Source organism: Rutilus rutilus (assembly GCF_951802725.1).
Source record: "Rutilus rutilus genome assembly, chromosome: 11".
Lineage (NCBI taxonomy): Eukaryota > Metazoa > Chordata > Actinopteri > Cypriniformes > Leuciscidae > Rutilus > Rutilus rutilus.
Window position 1 is genome coordinate 18,555,332 of NC_140216.1, and position 17,907 is coordinate 18,573,238.

The 17,907-nt window shown below is 36.9% G+C and overlaps 1 protein-coding gene across 9 annotated transcripts in view; it reads left to right on the plus strand.

Annotated features, from left to right (window-relative positions):
- ptprua (protein tyrosine phosphatase receptor type Ua) overlaps positions 1-17,907 on the plus strand; it is a 480,983-nt gene that overhangs the window by 252,473 nt on the left and 210,603 nt on the right. For all 9 annotated transcript variants that reach the window (XM_084423701.1, XM_084423706.1, XM_084423703.1 and 6 more), the window contains exon 3: positions 5,412-5,683. In XM_084423701.1, the coding sequence (XP_084279827.1) occupies positions 5,412-5,683 (272 nt within the window). The remainder of the gene's footprint in view (positions 1-5,411; positions 5,684-17,907) is intronic.

A 17,907-nucleotide genomic window follows, 5' to 3' on the forward strand; every position in this document is an offset into this window, starting at 1 on the left:
GCGTTTAGCGGGGCGGGAGAGGGCTGTGGCGCCTTCCTGCGGTTTTCTCCACGACGCGGCCCGGGTGGAGGCTGCTGCTGGGGCCATGCGGAAGGGGCGGGAGCCGCGGGAGGGCGCCCTCGGCGGCGAGCGGACTGAGGCACCCAGCCCCGCAGCTCTGTAGGCCTTCGCCACAAGGGTGGAGGAGAACTTACAGGCCTTGGAGGAGTGCTTAGGGTCGCCACGGGAAGAAGCACTCTGTGGACACAGTTGCATTGCAACAGAGCGTTCAACCTGGGGAACCCCAGTGTACCCTTTGGCAGCCGCCTGATCGCGAGGAGGCAAGGCGGAGGAGGTCGCCGAGCGATCACGGGAAGACAGGGGTGCCTTCCAGGACCTTGTGACTTCCTCATGCATGTCCGGGAAGAATGGCATTGGGGTTGGACGCTGACGGGGATCAGCGGCCGCACCCAAAAACCAATCGTCCAGCCACGAGCGCACTGGACCGGGTGGCGGAGACCACTCGAGGCCAATGGCCGCGGCTGCCCGGGAAAACATGGCCGTCAGCTCGCGATCAGACTCGGACAATGCTGGCACACCCGAAGGCGGCAGCACAGCCGAATCCTCACTTCCCGAGGACTCACGCCCACCTTGTGATGCAGCGATCGACATCTCATCATCATCTGGAGCGCCGAAACAGACCCGCGGCACGCCGACAGACTGTACCATGGGCTCAATCGGAGCGCTCTCGGGTTGCACTGTGCTAAAGGGGGGTGTGGAGCGTGGAATAGTCGGCGCTTTGTTCCACACCGTAACCCTGGCCGCCAGCCGAAGTACCAGCTCTCGCGGAGCTCGTAGATCAGGGTGCGGATGAGGGGACTCTCCCTCGAACGAGGTCATTGAGTCTCGAACGCAACAGCGCGATGGTCATGTTCCCGCAATGGGAACATGACTCATCCACAAACGCTGCCTTAGAGTGGTCAACGCCCAGACAAGCAAGACAGCGATTGTGCCCATCAGAATCAGAAATGATGTGACCGCAACCAGAAGTGCACGGGCGAGGCATCTTTAAAAAGACGTGCTGCGTGCAATGCTCTTTTGTGAAAGGAGATTCTCCGCAGAGTGTTGAAGCGACCAGGGAGATGAACACACAAACACTGGCAAATCACTGCACAGATAAGCAGGGAATGTGCACTCGCTGGAACTCACTGTCACACCAACACATGGAGAGAGGCTCGTCTCGAAGAGAAATAGAGATGAACTCAGAATTGGCTGTGGAGTGAAGTGAATGAACTTGGCTCCGAAGCGAAAACATATCTGCATGTTGCCGGCGTACTTCCTTATATACCCACGAGGTGGGGCGGAGTTACGCTATGCAAATTCCGCAGACCCATGGCATTTCATTACCATTGGCTCGTTTTATATACTCGAAGATGATAGGTTTTCTAAGCGAAACCCCATTCGTCGTCACTGACGTAACTCGTAGTGACCACGAAAGGGAATCCATTTTACTTCCATAATAGGACATATTTCAGAGTGAGTCAGAATGTATTTCAAATGGTGACATCTTTTGACAGAAACTTTAAGTTGTTATACTTGAAGACATATAAAATACTTACAGCTCAAATCAGTATTTATGTATGTCTTTATGAGTGAGTCAGTCAGTAGAGAAGAACAATACTTCTACAGCATTTAGTAATCTTAGTTAATGTTAATAAAAAAAAAAAAAGACTTATATATTATTACAATCAAATGTTGTATTTGTGAATTTTTAAACTAACATGAACTAATAGTAATGAACAGCTGGATTAAGCCCACCGGCAACTATAGTTGCCACAGTGTATAGTTGTCATTTTCCTTTTCTAAGTATTTTTCTAGATGTTATCCATGTTTTATGTCTCAATGACATGCAAGCAAACAACCAAATAAAGGATTTCAAGAAAAAAAAATGCTGTGTTGTGTATGCTGTGTTAATAGGTTAATAAATCAAGGTTATTGGTCTTGTTTAGTGCATAAACATAACTTAACCCTTTAAATTACATCTCTAAATATCTTTTTTTAAATAGGTTTTATAAAAAAATAAAAACGTTTCTCAATTTAATTCATGGGGATAACATGGATCATTTTACATGGTTTAGTGTAAGATTTTTGCCCATCTTTTGGAAAATGCAGTTTTACAAGTAAATAAAATATCACTTTAACCAGTAGATGGCTGCAGAGCTCTTAAAGGAGAACTCCGGTCAATTTTAACATTGAGCTCATTTTTTTGTACATTTGGAGTGCTGTCAGTACAGAGAACAACGACAAAAATCGGTGTTGCCTACACCGAGTTATCCTCTTTTTAAAATTTGCACCCTGTTGATACCTGTATTTACATCCTGTTTTCGGTCGAAGTCCACAGTAATCGATTGTCGAGTTCACGCGCATAGGTTTAGTACCTATGATCACGCGCGTGAACTCGACAATCGATTACTGTGGACTTCGACCGAAAACAGGATGTTAATACAGGTATGTGCGCTGGCTGAATAAACATCATTTTTTTATATATTTCTTTCACATCTACTGCAGTCAGATTCACCCGCGTTCACTCCGAAGGAATCACTCACATGACCTGTGCACTTGTAATGACACATCAAGGATGTTAAGAGGCTAAAAGCAGGTTTAAAACTTGCCCCATTGAAGTCAACAGGGTGCAAATTTTAAAAAGAGGATAACTCGGTGTAGGCAACACCGATTTTTGTCGTTGTTCTCTGTACTGACAGCACTCCAAATGTACAAAAAAATGAGTTCAATGTTAAAACTGACCGGAGTTCTCCTTTAAAGTACTAAAAGTTTAAAACTAAAAGACATCTTTTTCACAAGTTTTTCCACTTAGATTCATATCTACATATTATGAAATCACAGTTATAACATTACAAGTACATTTTTGTCAAAGTTTAGCCGTTTTTGTACTGAAAAAAATCTTGTTTTTCAATATATATATGTATGTGTGTGTGTATAAACTATGTGTGTGTGTGTGTGTGTATAAACTATAGTAGGATATCAATAATACTAAAATAACACTTATTTGTTTGTTTGTTTGTTTGTTTGTTTGTTTATTAAGAAAATAAATGTAGTAAAATAAATATATTGGTTTCATGACTTTAAGTATGAAAACCATATTAGATTGGTAAGTTTAGTTTATTTGAGCGACTCACATCTCTGTTACCTTAAATTCTCACAATCTCTGTTACCTTAAATTATACGCTTATCTCTGTAAAGCTGCTTTGAGACAATCTACATTGTTAAAAGCGCTATATAAATGAAGATGACTTGACTTGACTTGACATCACCCACCCCATTATAACCCTCCACCAAGTTAGTGGGAACTATTTAAGTTTTGCATCTCATTTTCTTTCAGAATGCTGCATTCAAAAGTGCTAAAATTGCCAGTATATTTAAACGTTTCTTTCTGATGCTGAGTTCTCCCAGGATACAGCACTTTTTTTCATTTGTGACTGTCATAGCAATTCACCGCAGGCACTGATGCACATTCAGGCCCTGATCTGCATAAAGACTGTCAGATGGACTTTTGATTTAAGAAGCTTCTTTTATCCTCTGTTCTCTTTAAGCCGTGGTTCGAAAGTCCGTTCCATGAGAGCGCTCATGCATACAAACCTGACAGTTAGTCTGAAAACAAACGCTCATGTTCTCTTCCAGACGATGGAGCTGCAAACTTGTTCTTCAGCAGGTTGTTGTTTGAAACAGTCAAGCGGAAGAAACAACACGCTTTAAATTTCAAATGCAGATGGAGGGCAGCTGTTGACCTTCGACTTAAGTTATTCACAATGGATGCAATAAAAAAAGGACAATTATTGAACCATATGTGCCATTATAAGTATATTTTTTTACACCTGAAAAAGGGCCAGAAGCTAACCTAGTCTTATGGCACAAATGCTAAAAAATATATTTCCAGATATTTAAAATATTGGGGGTGGGGTGTGTGTGTGTTTGTGAATGTTTATCTGTTTTCTTCCTTTATATATTTCATCCTTTTCTATTATAGGTCAGTCTAGCTATAGGTAACTGTAATTGATCCTACTGTACTTGCACTTCTCCAACCAGTGTCAGCATCAGCGCCACTTGTCTTTTCTTCTACTGTGGCTCATTGAATCTCTGTGGGTTCTGTGCAGTTCTAAATGGATGAATGTTCTTCAGTTTATAGCAGGAGCCTGGCAGAGGTTAAAACAGCTTTGGGTTAATTTTTTTATGAATTGTGAAAACAATGCAGAAAGCAAGAGACTCAAATTTACCCTTAATGGCTGCCACCTGTTTTGATGATTGAAAACTGTAATTTAGCGGAACTCCAGCCCAGAAAACAACATATCAAGCTTCAGAAAAGCATCACATCTAAGGAAAATCATTAAATCTGTTATTGTTCATACTAAATTAAGTATTATTCTTCAATCTGTCATCATACACCATTTAATCTACAGACATAAATGAAACCTTAAACAATGCGACCTGTTGAGAAGTAAGCTGTTACAATTTTAAACAATCAGACTTTCACATGGAGAATGATACATCTAGTGAAATAAATCCCATAGATTTACATTAAAGGAGGGACCTGAGTCATATCTAGAGACTAGAATAGTTTTGCACCAACACTACTCACATTTTCTTCCATAAAATGTAAAAATCTGGGGCAAAAATTAACGAGAATAAAAGAAAGACAGCAGATAATGTCTTCAAAACTTTGAGCAATCAAAATGACTTCACATGTCATTGAGACTCACCACTTAATATTTTGTGTTTGTTAATGTCTTTGCAATATTTGTTGGGGTTTCTTGTTGCTGTTAGTTTTAAAACTGTGTCTCGCTGTATGTGATGTATTTTGTGTGGTACCCTGATGGCAGACATTAGAGGTTTAATAACTGTGTCAGCGTGATTAATAATGGTGGAGTACCGGAGCAGAGCTGCCATCATCACTGCACTGATTACACCTGCTTTAAACTACATTACCCACAGTGAACTGTTATACTCACCGTTTCTAAATTTATGCTTAGCAAGATCTCCATCCAAGTTGCCCAACACAAAAGTCGAAGTGTAATTTGTATGTGTGCATTAGTGGTGGGGATTTGTCAGTGACTCTTTCGGCTGTTGCATGTCAGTAGGTGGCAAAAAGTGAATTAATGAGTGAGTCATTGTATCATTCACTCAACCGTTTCATTCAGAAACACTGAATAATTCAGGAATGGCACTCCACTTCTGTGTACTACTCGGTAGACATGCAGTGGTTTATTAATGTTTTGTCTTTGTTGTTGCTTTTTTGTCTGAGAACACAGAGTATGGGTTTTGAACAGCAATTCATGTAGTTTAACAAAATAAATAGTCCAAATAAACAGTGCCAAGTAGACCAAGAAAATAATCTCTCTCTCACTGTCTCTCTCTAGGCTCCTACATGATGGTGAACTCTTCTCAGTATGGTGCTGGACAGCGGGCTCAGCTCATGTTACGTCCGCTGAGTGAGAACGACACACACTGTGTGCAGTTCAGTTATTTTCTGTACAGCCGTGACGGACACAGTCCCGGGGGCCTGAGTGTGTATGTGCGAGTAAATGGTGGCTCACGGGGAAATGCCGTATGGAATGTGTCCGGCTCTCAGGGGCGTCAGTGGCATCAGGTGGAGCTGGCTGTCAGCACCTTTTGGCCCAGCGAGTACCAGGTGAGACAAATACCATGCACTCAAACACATCATGCACATCGACTTTATGTTTCAACTTACATGTCACAATCTTTTTGTCAAAATATTTTTTTACAGAAGTGTTTTTGTTTTGTTTTTTTGTTTTCATGCACATTTTATTACAGTGTCAACAGTGTCAGTGTTCGTATTATATAGACATTAGGAAAAAATACATTAACTTATTGTAATTCATACTTACTGTAGTTGTTAAAGTAGTTCTAATACATTCTTACTGTAACAATTATTATTACATGTACAATTCCAGTAAAAAGTGTGGAGTCAGTAAGATTTTTTGTTTTTGAAAGAAATCTCTTCTTAAATAGAATTTTTAAAGAAAATCTCTTACTGACCCCCAAATTTTGATCAGTAGTGTATAAGCACTTTTCTGCTATTGGGCTGAAAAGTTCTAAGCATGATTGGTTACATTCTAGTCATGAATTTGCAGCACTGGATCACTGGATCACTTTTGATTCAGCAATAGTAATCATTTTGCACAGTGGTGGTAAAGCACTAAATGTAACACAAACACTGTAAAAAAAAAAGTATATATCAGCGTGTGTATATAGTATGTGTACACACACACACACACACACACACACATATATTCATATATATATATATATATATACATATACATATATGCACATATATGATTTTTTTCCTACATACTTTTATACTCTACATACTGTATACATACTGTTTCCTACCACTAAATATTTGTCTATTATCCTCAGCTCTTGGCTCTGTCAGCAGTGTGTGTTATTGACTCACTTGTTCCTCTGATGGTTAGTGCACAGAACACTGTCACCTTGTTAAAGGCTATGATTAATAACTTGTCCCTCATTTGCTCCCCAAAAAGGCCATAATGACCAGTAAGTTGGGTATGTTTGTGTGTGTGTGTGTGTGTGCGCGTATGTAAGTGCACAGTCAATTAACCCCCGCTTTTGTGTGGAACCTGTTTGAAAGAGGAGGTCCAGTGTGGTTTCCACAACCCTGACCCGTATCGCTCCTCTCTCCATAAATCAGAGCAGCCTTAATGAGATTACAGCCCTGCCACGATCAATGCACAAACACACACACACACACACACACACACACACACACACACACACACACACACACACACACACACACACATACAGTGCGCCACAGGGTTCCTACACAGACAATGTGAAGAAATTATCTTTGCCCTCTGGTTCTATCTTTCGCTCTCCGTCTCATATTTTTTTCTTTTTTGAGTGTGGTGTCTAGTTGTTTCAGACGTGTCGTGGTTGAATAAACAGAGAATATGGTAAATTTGAGGTGTTTTGGAGATGTGGCAAGGCATGTAAGCCAACTGTAGTTAGCTTGTTAAAATTGCCTGCAGTAATTTATGGCACTGTATTCGTTATTTGTAAATGTTTGTAAATGTGTAATGAATGTTGTGTGTAATTGTGTAAAGAAATATAGACAGATGCAAATGCACATAAAGACGCAGCTAAACTGCTGTATTTGTGTTGTCAAGAGAAGTTTATGAGGCAGCGGAGCAGAGCATTTCAGAGCAGAGGAATAGGCTATATAAACTCTGTTCCAAACCCTAGTGAGTTGCCTACATGGAGAGGTGTTTAAAGCTTTATAAGTGCACCAATATGAAAGCTGTCCTAAAATGTAGGCAGCTGCCTTCTAAAGGCCCTTTCACACAAAACGGCCACAAAAAGCTAGCCTGACTACGTCAGACTTCTTACTTCCGCTCAATTTCATTTCGCTTCTGTAGTCAGTCTGATACAGCGTAATAGCTTTCCGTTTGCCTCCGGCCTGAAAACAGCCGGGCCAATCAACGAACAGAGGGCGGGCTGAGAGCCGTGATGTAGACGCTGATTGTACCGTGGATGCGTTGATTTTTACTTCACATAATCTGCAAAAGTCACGCACAGCCATGTTCACTCCGGTATTTCGCTCGATGGTTTTGTTTTCGCATCATACATGTGTTTACAGTGGAAGTTAGATGCGGCTGAGCATGCGCATAACACACACCATAACCCACGCCATAACCAAACGTTATGTGATTGGCTTACGGGTAACCAATGATTTTAAACTTCAGACAAGCGCCCCCCGCGAGAGAGAAAACACTTCTCTATTATGCCATTCCAGACTCTGTCTACGAAGCAAAGCGAAGTAGCATAGTTTGGTATTACCAGGCTAACAAAAAGCTAAATGAACCGATGACAAAATGGACCTTTCGGACCAAACAATTTTTACAAATGCTCATCAGGCTGAAGGATACACACACAAAAAAGGAACACGACGTACACATCTTTCAGCTACTGCAAAGCCACACCTCCTTTGAAACACATGAACGAACAACGCCAAAGCAAAGTCTGCAAAGCATGACGAGAGACGCCTTGATGGAGGGAGGAATGCAACATTTTCAACTTACCTCATGTCTCAAAGCACAAACATTATAAAATGAATGTAAACAACTTATTTACTTATTATTCTTTTAAATAGTACATGGTCCTATTTAACCTGTTAACCGTTGCCAGTGCGCCCGCTCACTGAAGCGTTATTTATTTATTTAATTCAAAATTACTATCAGATTTAATGTTATACCTTGACAAACTATACATAATTAAAAAGATATAATACTCAAGTTTCAGTATTTGACCACTATTGTATTCTGAGAAACTCATAGTGACAGTTATGTCTTAATTTGTGTCAGGAGTTATGAAATGAAAAAATGAGTCGATACCTTTAATATGAATTATGCGCGTCAGCCGCTTTCATTCATAAAAAAACTCTGTGCTGTCGTCATGACAGCGATACACAAAACAACGTCCTTCAGGGCTTTAGCTCAAAAATTTGCAGATTTGGAGAAATATTGATAGATTCTCATAGATTTACATCATATTTCTATAGACAGGAATAATATTTATTGAATTTATACCCAAATGCGTCGATGCAATCTTTATGAGCGTTTGGTACTCTGATACTGTGTTTTCAATTCATACCAGCAGCCTGAGGGCGCTACATGCACAGTAATAGTCCATATATAGAACATGAAGAAGAGCCATGATCATGTGACATTCCAGGACGTCACTGATACACACAAAGCGACAGAGATCGCGCTGTAACATGCAGATAAAGATGTTTTGAAGACAATAAACATGATTGCAATGATATTTGAGTTACCTGTGTTTTTCAAGCCATGCCAGGTATTTTCATAATAATCGATTATATTTATAATGTAATGCTAATCTATATAGACTATCATTGTGCAGAACACTATCCAATAGTATATTTTCTGTCAGATTTTTTTATCTGAAGCCAAATTAGATCACAGAAGATTATTTAAAATACTCGTCTTGCGTTATAAAGTAAGTTTGGAGCACAAACATGGTTTTAATCTCATAAATTGTCGTGTATTGATGGTGTGCTAAGCTAACATGCTAGCTAGCCCTAGGTGCACCTGCTACCTAGAAGTTATACTTTTATTATTTTTTGAATGCTTACTGAAATGTTTCTTTATTCAAGAAATGCATTTGATACAGTTTAAAATGTGAGGTGAACTTTGAGAAAAGAAATTAGGGACTGAAACCCTATGAATAGCCTGTGAATAGCCAGTCGTTAGTTACTATAATGCAGACAAAAGAAATGCATATTTAGAGCCATAACCATGCTGGAGAGATGTGAATGTGTGCAGGGGGAGACTGAGACTGAATGGGGATCGTTTGCACCACAAAACAATAGAGACAATATACTGGATAGATGGTTAGAAGATGACAATAAACATCAGTAGCATTTTAGCGTCAAATCAAAATAAAGTCATTTGACATGGTCTTGAAAAACATTTAAATAAATACAGAGTTTTGGACTTATTATCTTCAGATTTTAAACATAAAATGTTTAGACGTGGCTTTAGCTGTAGTGCATTTCTAGATTGCTACAGTGCCAACTTCAATTTTATTTTCATGAGGATGTTTCATAAAAATTAATTTCTAATAACTTTACAAAACGTTGAAGCTATTTATAACAATTTTTGTCATTATGACAATAATTAATTCTACATTTACAATAAACTGCCAGGTGTCAGCTTTCAAACGAGATCATACTTGTGCTTTTAGTGCAAAGGGTTCTTGAACTGTATCTGTTTCAGTTTGAGTATGTCATTTCTGGGGATTTTTCAAAAGTGGGGTTGCAGCTTAACAGGTTAAACAGTACATGGTACAATAGTACAATAGTACATGTACATGGTCCCTTTATAAAAAAATAGTAAAAATGTAAAAGAATAATACATTTGAATAATATTTCATATTTTTGATCAAATAAATGCAGACTTGGTGAGCACGAAGAGTCTTCTTTAAAAAAAAAAAAAAAACTGAAGTATTCCAATCTTTACTGGTGGTGTACATTCAGGTGTTGTCCTTTCATCCATCCTTTCATTCTGCAATCTGTATCCGTCTGACTTGTTTGTTCCTCATTCCTCTCCCACTCTCTATCTCTCTCTGTTATGGCTCATGGGTCACTGGAAACCTTTCGGGCATCTTCACCCGGCTCACATATAGATTAAATCAACTCACGTATACTCCCTTTGGGTGACAGCAGAGGAAAGAGAGAGGAAAAGAAATGAATGAAAGATAGAATGAAGGAACGAGAGAGCACATGAGTGCTGCGTTACTCCCCGCGTGGGTCTGTAGAGATGAGATCAGCAGTCAGGCCCATGGGGCGTCAGCTTGTATTAAGGATATCATTTCCCCCTCCTTATAATCTGGGAAAACACAAAGGATCTGGATCATTTGGCTTCAGCACTCACTGTTACCCGTAAGACTGCTGTAGCGTTCTCCCTCCCAGGCTGATATGACACATTTGTGAAACCAATTTGAGCAGTTACCTGCAAACTAAGGGCTCTACGGACGTCAAGCATAGCACAGTGTTGATGCTTTCCTTTAATATGGAGGATCTCAAACTTTATTAAGTCATGCTCCCCCCAGAACGATATGACTTCTGATAGATGTGTGAGGAGGGAGGCGACTGAGACTATAGTTCACCAAAAGCTTAGCAATACTATGCTTTCAATATTTACCAGTTATTAATCTGATAATTAAATCTTGTGCAAATAAATAATTACATAAACATGTTTTTTCATTATCTGGTTTAAAAAGCTGGTAGTTTCGGTTCTTGATGCTGATAGGCCAATACCCTTGTTTTATTTATAATAAGGCAGGCTATGACTGAACGGATCTGTGTATTATCATTAGCAACCAGACTTAACCACAACACAAACAAACAATATTCTGTCAAAACTACAGTTTCAGAAGTGCAGTATTGTTCAACGAGCTGTGTTGCGAACAGGTGTGCTTTAAACTAAAAGATGGGAAACAAACTTTTTTGTTTTTGCTGAGAGATAAGCACATGTACAGTATACAATATGTCAATTTTTCTGGCCGAAGGATGAAATCTACTGATTTTAATTTAAAAAGTAATATACTAATTCATACATTTTCAACTGTATTATTTGTATTATGTGGTAACAATTTTGTAAAAGAAGTAAGGTACTTGAGGCGTGCTGTAGGCATATTGTGAATACTTCGCTTTGCCTAACAACATTTTCAGTCATGTCTGTATTCACAATACAGCATGCCTCAACAACAAACACATAAAAAACAGCTAAGCAAGCAGAGAGAATATCACAAATCACAAAGAAATCTGTTATTACTTGAGGTAATAGGTCACCATACTTGAAAACATATGTAAGCCCGGTTCCCTGAGAAAGGGAATGAGATGTTGTGTCAGCTGCTGATGCTATGAAGACGTGCCCTCGCGGAACCGACACAGTGTGGTGGAGCCTGAGAACAAGTCATCAGATTTGTACGTACATGCGTAACCCCAGACCCACATTTATTTGAGATTTGTGACATTCTCTCTGCCTGTTTTTTTTTATTTGTTGCTGTTGTTGTTGAGGCATGTATGTTGTTATTGACCATCACCAGGCATTAAGAAACGCGGGCAATGAGAAACACAGTGCTTGAATTATCTGCTCACCATTAGGCGGCTTAGCTTTTACTTCTTAGCACACACTTATGTTCACACAGCACTCAAACAAGCGGCTTCCTGAAGACAAATAAGCTGATGACGTGTTCTCAGGAACCCTTCTTATATGCTGGGGCACACCTTGCAATGTACAAGACGCCTCAGACAACAGGGTTCCACGAGGGAGTTCCCATAGCGTTAGCAGCTGACACAGAAGGTCCCTCGAAAGGGAACTAAACACATTTTTGAATCATAGTTAATTTAGTGTTACTTTTAGAAACTAAAAGTGTGATCAAAATGACATCAATTACTGTAATTATTTTTATTTTTGCATTGTTTTTTTGTTTTTTCTTCTTTTTAATACCAAGTCCTGGGCCCCTTTTTTCATCCTGTACACAATGGATTTCCAATATCCACAGCAGAGTTATTGATGGTGAATTTCTTGTGAACTGAGAGAGTAGTCATTATGCAGTGATAACACGTGGTGCAAACAGAAGACAGGTCTGGACAGACAACACAACTGAACTGTTCAGGAAAGGTCAGACCAGTTTCTTTTTTTCTTGTGGGACTTTCATTGTGTTTCAAAAGGTTAGAATAAAATTGAATGTTGATTTATCACCACACAGCCAGGTCCAGTGGCCAGGTCCAGTGGAATAATGTTTCCACTATTTTCATTAGGTGTGAGGAGAAAAATCTGATTCCACCCTTGTCCAAGACCATGACAAGACTATGACCGTGAAAATATTGCTTCAAGAGCCATCTGGAAATCTTTTGTTAATTTTTTTCAGTGTTACATTAACAGTTTGTAACCTTGGAAGTTGAATCTTACTTTATAAGACACACACATGCACACACACGCACACACACACACACACACACACACACACACACACACACACACACACACACACAAAACATTGGGTCTGTATGTTTTATGCGGACCATAAACATATGATTTTTATACTGTACAAACTGTATAATCCTCTAACCCTAAAATTACTACCCATCACAGTAAAATTTTCACAAAAAAAAGGACAAAGATTTTGTATATTGCCATCTTTGTGAGGACATTTTGTCCCCATGACATAGGGTATACTGGAACCACACACAATCACACACACATACACACGTATTAGGGATGCATTGATGTATCGGCCAATAATCAGTATCAGATAAACGATGTGCTTTATTACTTCTGATAAGAAACAAAGTCTCAGCTTTCAAATTCTATCCAATTTTTTTTTTTATCATGAAATTCAAACAATAAATGGCTTTTTGTCACTCTTAAATGTGACATGACATATAGCTATAGCGCCTTAATAATATATATATATTTTTTAAAGTCATGTGACTTCGCGTGATGGGACGCGATATGTGTGTGGGATGGGATTTGCGCGATAACTTGCGCGACCAATCTTATTGCAAAGCATCTGAAATGTTTTGGTCATTCTGAAATACCTGAACAAAGTCAAAGTGGTTCAAGTATAACTAGAAAAAAAAGTTTGTTGAGACAAACTTTAAGTTGGCTTGAGAAAGCCGGACCAGAGAGTTTGAAGAAGTTTAAAGTAGTTAGAAGTTTAAAGTAATTTGAAGTTTAAAGTAGTTTAAATTTTGATAGATAGATTAGTTAGAAATAAAGAATAGTTAGAAAGAAAGAAAGAAAGAAAGAAAGAAAGAAAGAAAGAAAGAAAGATTAGTTAGAAAGAAAGAAAAAAATATTAGTTAGAAAGAAAGATTAGTAGGAAAGAAATAAAGAAAGAAAGATAGATTAGTTAGAAAGAAAGAAAGAAAGATAAGTTAAAAAGAAAGATAAGTTAGAAAGAAAGATTAGTGAGAAAGAAATATTAGTTAGAAAGAAAGAAAGATCCGTTTGAAAGAAAGATTAGTTAGAAAGAAAGATTAGTGAGAAATAAAGATTAGTTAGAAAGAAAGATTAGTTAGAAAGAAAGAAAGATCCGTTTGAAAGAAAGATTAGTTAGAAAGAAAGATTAGTGAGAAATAAAGATTAGTTAGAAAGAAAGATTAGTTAGAAAGAAAGAAAGATCCGTTTGAAAGAAAGAAAGATTAGTAGGAAAGAAAGAGAAAGAAAAAAGAGATTAGTTAGAAAGAAAGAAAGAAAGATAAGTTAAGTTAAAAAGAAAGATTAGTTAGCGAGATAGATTAGAAAGAAAAAAAGATTATTTAGAAAGAAAGAAAGATTAGTTAGAAAGAAAGAAATATTAGTTAGAAAGAAATAAAGATTAGAAAGAAAGAAAGAAAAAATAAAGAAAGATAGTAAGAAAGAAATACAGAAAAAATAAAGAAAGATTAGGTAGAAAGAAAGGAAAGAAAGAATAGCTAGAAAGAAAGAAAGATTAGTTAGATAGAAAGAAAGAAAGATCAATTAGTTAGAAAAAAGAAATATAGATAGATAGATATAGTTAGAAAGAAAGATAGATTAGTTAGAAAGAAAGAAAGAAAGAAATATAGATAGATGTGTTAGAAAGAGATTAGTTAGAAAGACAGATATATTAGAATGAAAGAAAGAAAGACTGATTAGTTAGAAAGACAGAAAGAAAGACTGATTAGTTAGAAAGATAGATTAGTAAGAAAGAAAAAAGATTGATTAGAAAGAAAGAAAGAAAGAAAGAAAGGAAGAAAGAAGGATTAGTTAGAAAGAAAGATAGATTAGATAGAAGGATAAATAGATAGATTAGTTAGAAAGAAAGAAAGATAGATTAGTTAGAATGAAAGAAAGAAAGATAGATTAGTTAGAATGAAAGTAAGAAAGATAGATTAGTTAGAATGAAAGAAAGAAAGAAAGAAAGATAGAATAGTTAGAATGAAAGAAAGAAAGATAGATTAGTTAGAAATAAAGATGGATTAGTTAGAAAGAAAGAAAGATGGATTAGTTAAAAAGAAAGAAAGAAAGAAATATTAGTAAGAAAGAAAGAAAGATGGATTAGTTAGAAAGAAAGAAAGATTGATTAGTTAGTTAAAAAGAAAGAAATGGATTAGTTAGTTAAAAAGAAAGATAGATTAGTTAGTACGAAAGATGGATTAGTTAGAAAGATAGATTAGATAGAAGGATAAATAGATAGATTAGTTAGAAAGATAGATTAGTTAGAAAGAAAGAAAGAAAGATAGATTAGATAGATAGATAGATAGAAACAGTTTGAATATAGACAGACAGACAGACAGATAGATAGATAGATAGATAGATAGATAGATAGATAGTTAGCAAGAAAGATGGATGGATTAGTTAAAAAGAAAGAAAGACTGATTAGTTAGAATGAAAGAAAGAAAGACTGATTAGTTAGAAATAAAGATAAGAGAGAAAGAAAAAAGACTGATTAGGAAGGAAGGAAGGAAGGAAGGAAGAAAGGATTAGTCAGAAAGAAAGAGATTAGTTAGAAAGAAAGATAGATTAGATAGAAGGATAAACAGATAGATTAGTTAGAATGAAAGAAAGAAAGATAGATTAGTTAGAAAGAAAGAAAGATTAGTAAGAAAGAAAGAAAGATTAGTTAGAAAGAAAGAAAGATTAGTTAGAAAAAAGAAAGAAAGATTAGTTAGAAAGAAAGAAAGAAAGAAAGAAAGAAAGATTAGTTAGAAAGAAAGATTAGTTAGAAAGAAAGAAAAGTTAGAAAGAAAAAAGAAAGAAAGAAAAATATTAGGTAGAAAGAAAAAATTAAAGAAAAAAGAGAGAAAGTTTAGAAAGAAAGAAAGAAAGAAAGAAAGAAAGAAAGAAAGAAAGAATGGTGGATTAGTTAGTTAGAAAGAAAGATGGATTAGTTAGAAAGAAAGAAAGATGGATTAGTTAAAAAGAAAGAAAGAAAAATAGATTAGTTAGATTGAAAGAAAGAAAGACTGATTAGTTAGAAAGAAAGATAGATTAGTAAGAGAGAAAGAAAAAAATGATTAGTTAGAAAGAAAGAAAGAAAGAAAGAAAGAAAGAGAAAGAAAGAAAGAAAGAAAGATTAGTTAGAAAGAAAGAAAGAAAGAAAGAAAGGTGGATTAGTTAGAAAGATAGATTAGCTAGAATGAAAGAAAGAATGAACGGTGGATTAGTTAGAAAGAAAGAAAGAAAGAAAGAAAGAAAGAAAGAAAGAAAGAAAGAAAGAAAGAAAGAAAGAAAGAAAGAAAGATGGATTAGTAAGGAAGAAAGATGGATTAGTTAGAAAGAAAGAAAGAAAGAAAGAAAGAATAGTTAGTTAGTTAGTTAGTTAGTTAGTTAGTTAGTTAGTTAGTTAGTTAGTTAGTAAGAAAGAAAGAAAGAAAGATGGATTAGTTAGAAAGAAAGAAAGATGGATTAGTTAGTTAAAAATAAAGAAAGATGGATTCGTTAGAAAGAAAGAAAGATGGATTAGTTAAAAAAGAAAGATAGATTAGTTAAAAAGAAAGAAAGATAGATTAGTTAGCAAGAAAGACAGATGGATTAGTTAAAAAGAAAGAAAGACTGATTAGTTAGAAATAAAGATAGATTAGTAAGAGAGAAAGAGAAAAGATTGATTAGTTAGAAAGAAAGAAAAAGAAAGATTAGGTAGAAAGAAAGAAAGAAAGAAAGAAAGAAAGAAAGAAAGAAAGAAAGAAAGAAAGATTATTTAGAAAGAAAGAAAGATAAATCAGTTAGAAAGAAAGATAGATTAGATAGAAGGATACATTAGTTAGAAAGAAAGAAAGAAAGATAGATTAGTTAGAATGAAAGAAAGAAAGATAGATTAGTTAGAAAGAAAGATATATTAGTTAGAAAGAAAGAAAGAAAGAAAGAAAGAAAGAGATAGATTAGTTAGAATGAAAGAAAGATATATTAGTTAGAAAGAAAGATGGATTAGTTAAAAAGAAAGAAAGATGAATTAGTTAGTTAAAAAGAAAGATAGATTAGTTAGTTAAAAAAGAAAGATAGATTAGATAGAAGGATAAATAGATAGATTAGTTAGAAAGAAAGAAAGAAAGAAAGAAAGAAAGAAAGAAAGAAAGATTAGTTAGAAAGAAAGAAAGAAAGAAAGATTAGTTAGAAAGAAAGATAGATAGATTAGTTAGAAAGAAAGATAGATTAGTTGGAAAGAAAGATAGATAGATTAGTTGGAAAGAAAGATAGACAGATTAGTTGGAAAGAAAGATAGATTAGTAAGAAAGAAAGATAGATTAGTTAGAAAGAAAGAAAGGTTTGTTAGTTATAAAGGATAGATAGATAGATAGATAGATAGATAGATAGATAGATAGATAGGTTTTGAAGATAGATAGATAGATAGATAGATAGATAGATAGATAGATAGATAGATAGATAGATAGATAGATAGATAGATAGATAGAAAAGGTTTGAAGATAGATAGATAGATTTCGTCGAGACAAACTTTAAGTTGGCTTGAGAAAGTTTGGAGCAGAACGTTTTTTGCTAGGCGGTTGCTAGGATGTTATGGGTGGTTGCTATGGTGTTGCTAGGGTATTTTGGGCGGTTGCTAGGTGGTTGCTAGGGTGTCCTGGGTGGTTGCTAGGGTCTTTTAGGTGGTTGCTAGGATATTTTGGGTGGTTGCTAGGGTATTCTGGGTGGTTGCTAGGCGGTTGCTAGGGTGTTCTGGGTGGTTGCTAGGCTGTTTTGGGTGGTTGCTAGGGTATTCTGGGTGGTTGCTAGGCGGTTTCTAGGATATTTCTGGTGGTTGCTAGGGTCTTTTGGGTGGTTGCTAGGCGGTTGCTAGGATATTTTCGGTGGTTGCTAGGGTCTTTTGGGTGGTTGCTAGGCGGTTGCTAGGGTATTTTAGGTGGTTGCTAGGGTGTTCTGGGTGGTTGCTAGGCGGTTGCTAGGATATTTTGGGTGGTTGCTAGGGTCTTTTGGGTGGTTGCTAGGCGGTTGCTAGGGTATTTTGGGTGGTTGCTAGGCGGTTGCTATGATATTTTCGGTGGTTGCTAGGGTCTTTTGGGTGGTTGCTAGGGTGTTGCTAGGGTATTTTGGGTGGTTACTAGGGTGTTCTGGGTGGTTGCTAGGCGGTTGCTAGGATATTTTGGGTGGTTGCTAGGGTCTTTTGGGTGGTTGCTAGGGTCTTTTGGGTGGTTGCTAGGCGGTTGCTAGGGTATTTTAGGTGGTTGCTAGGGTGTTCTGGGTGGTTGCTAGGCGGTTGCTAGGATATTTTCGCTGGTTGCTAGGGTCTTTTGGGTGGTTGCTAGGGTGTTGCTAGGGTATTTTGGGTGGTTACTAGGGTGTTCTGGGTGGTTGCTAGGCG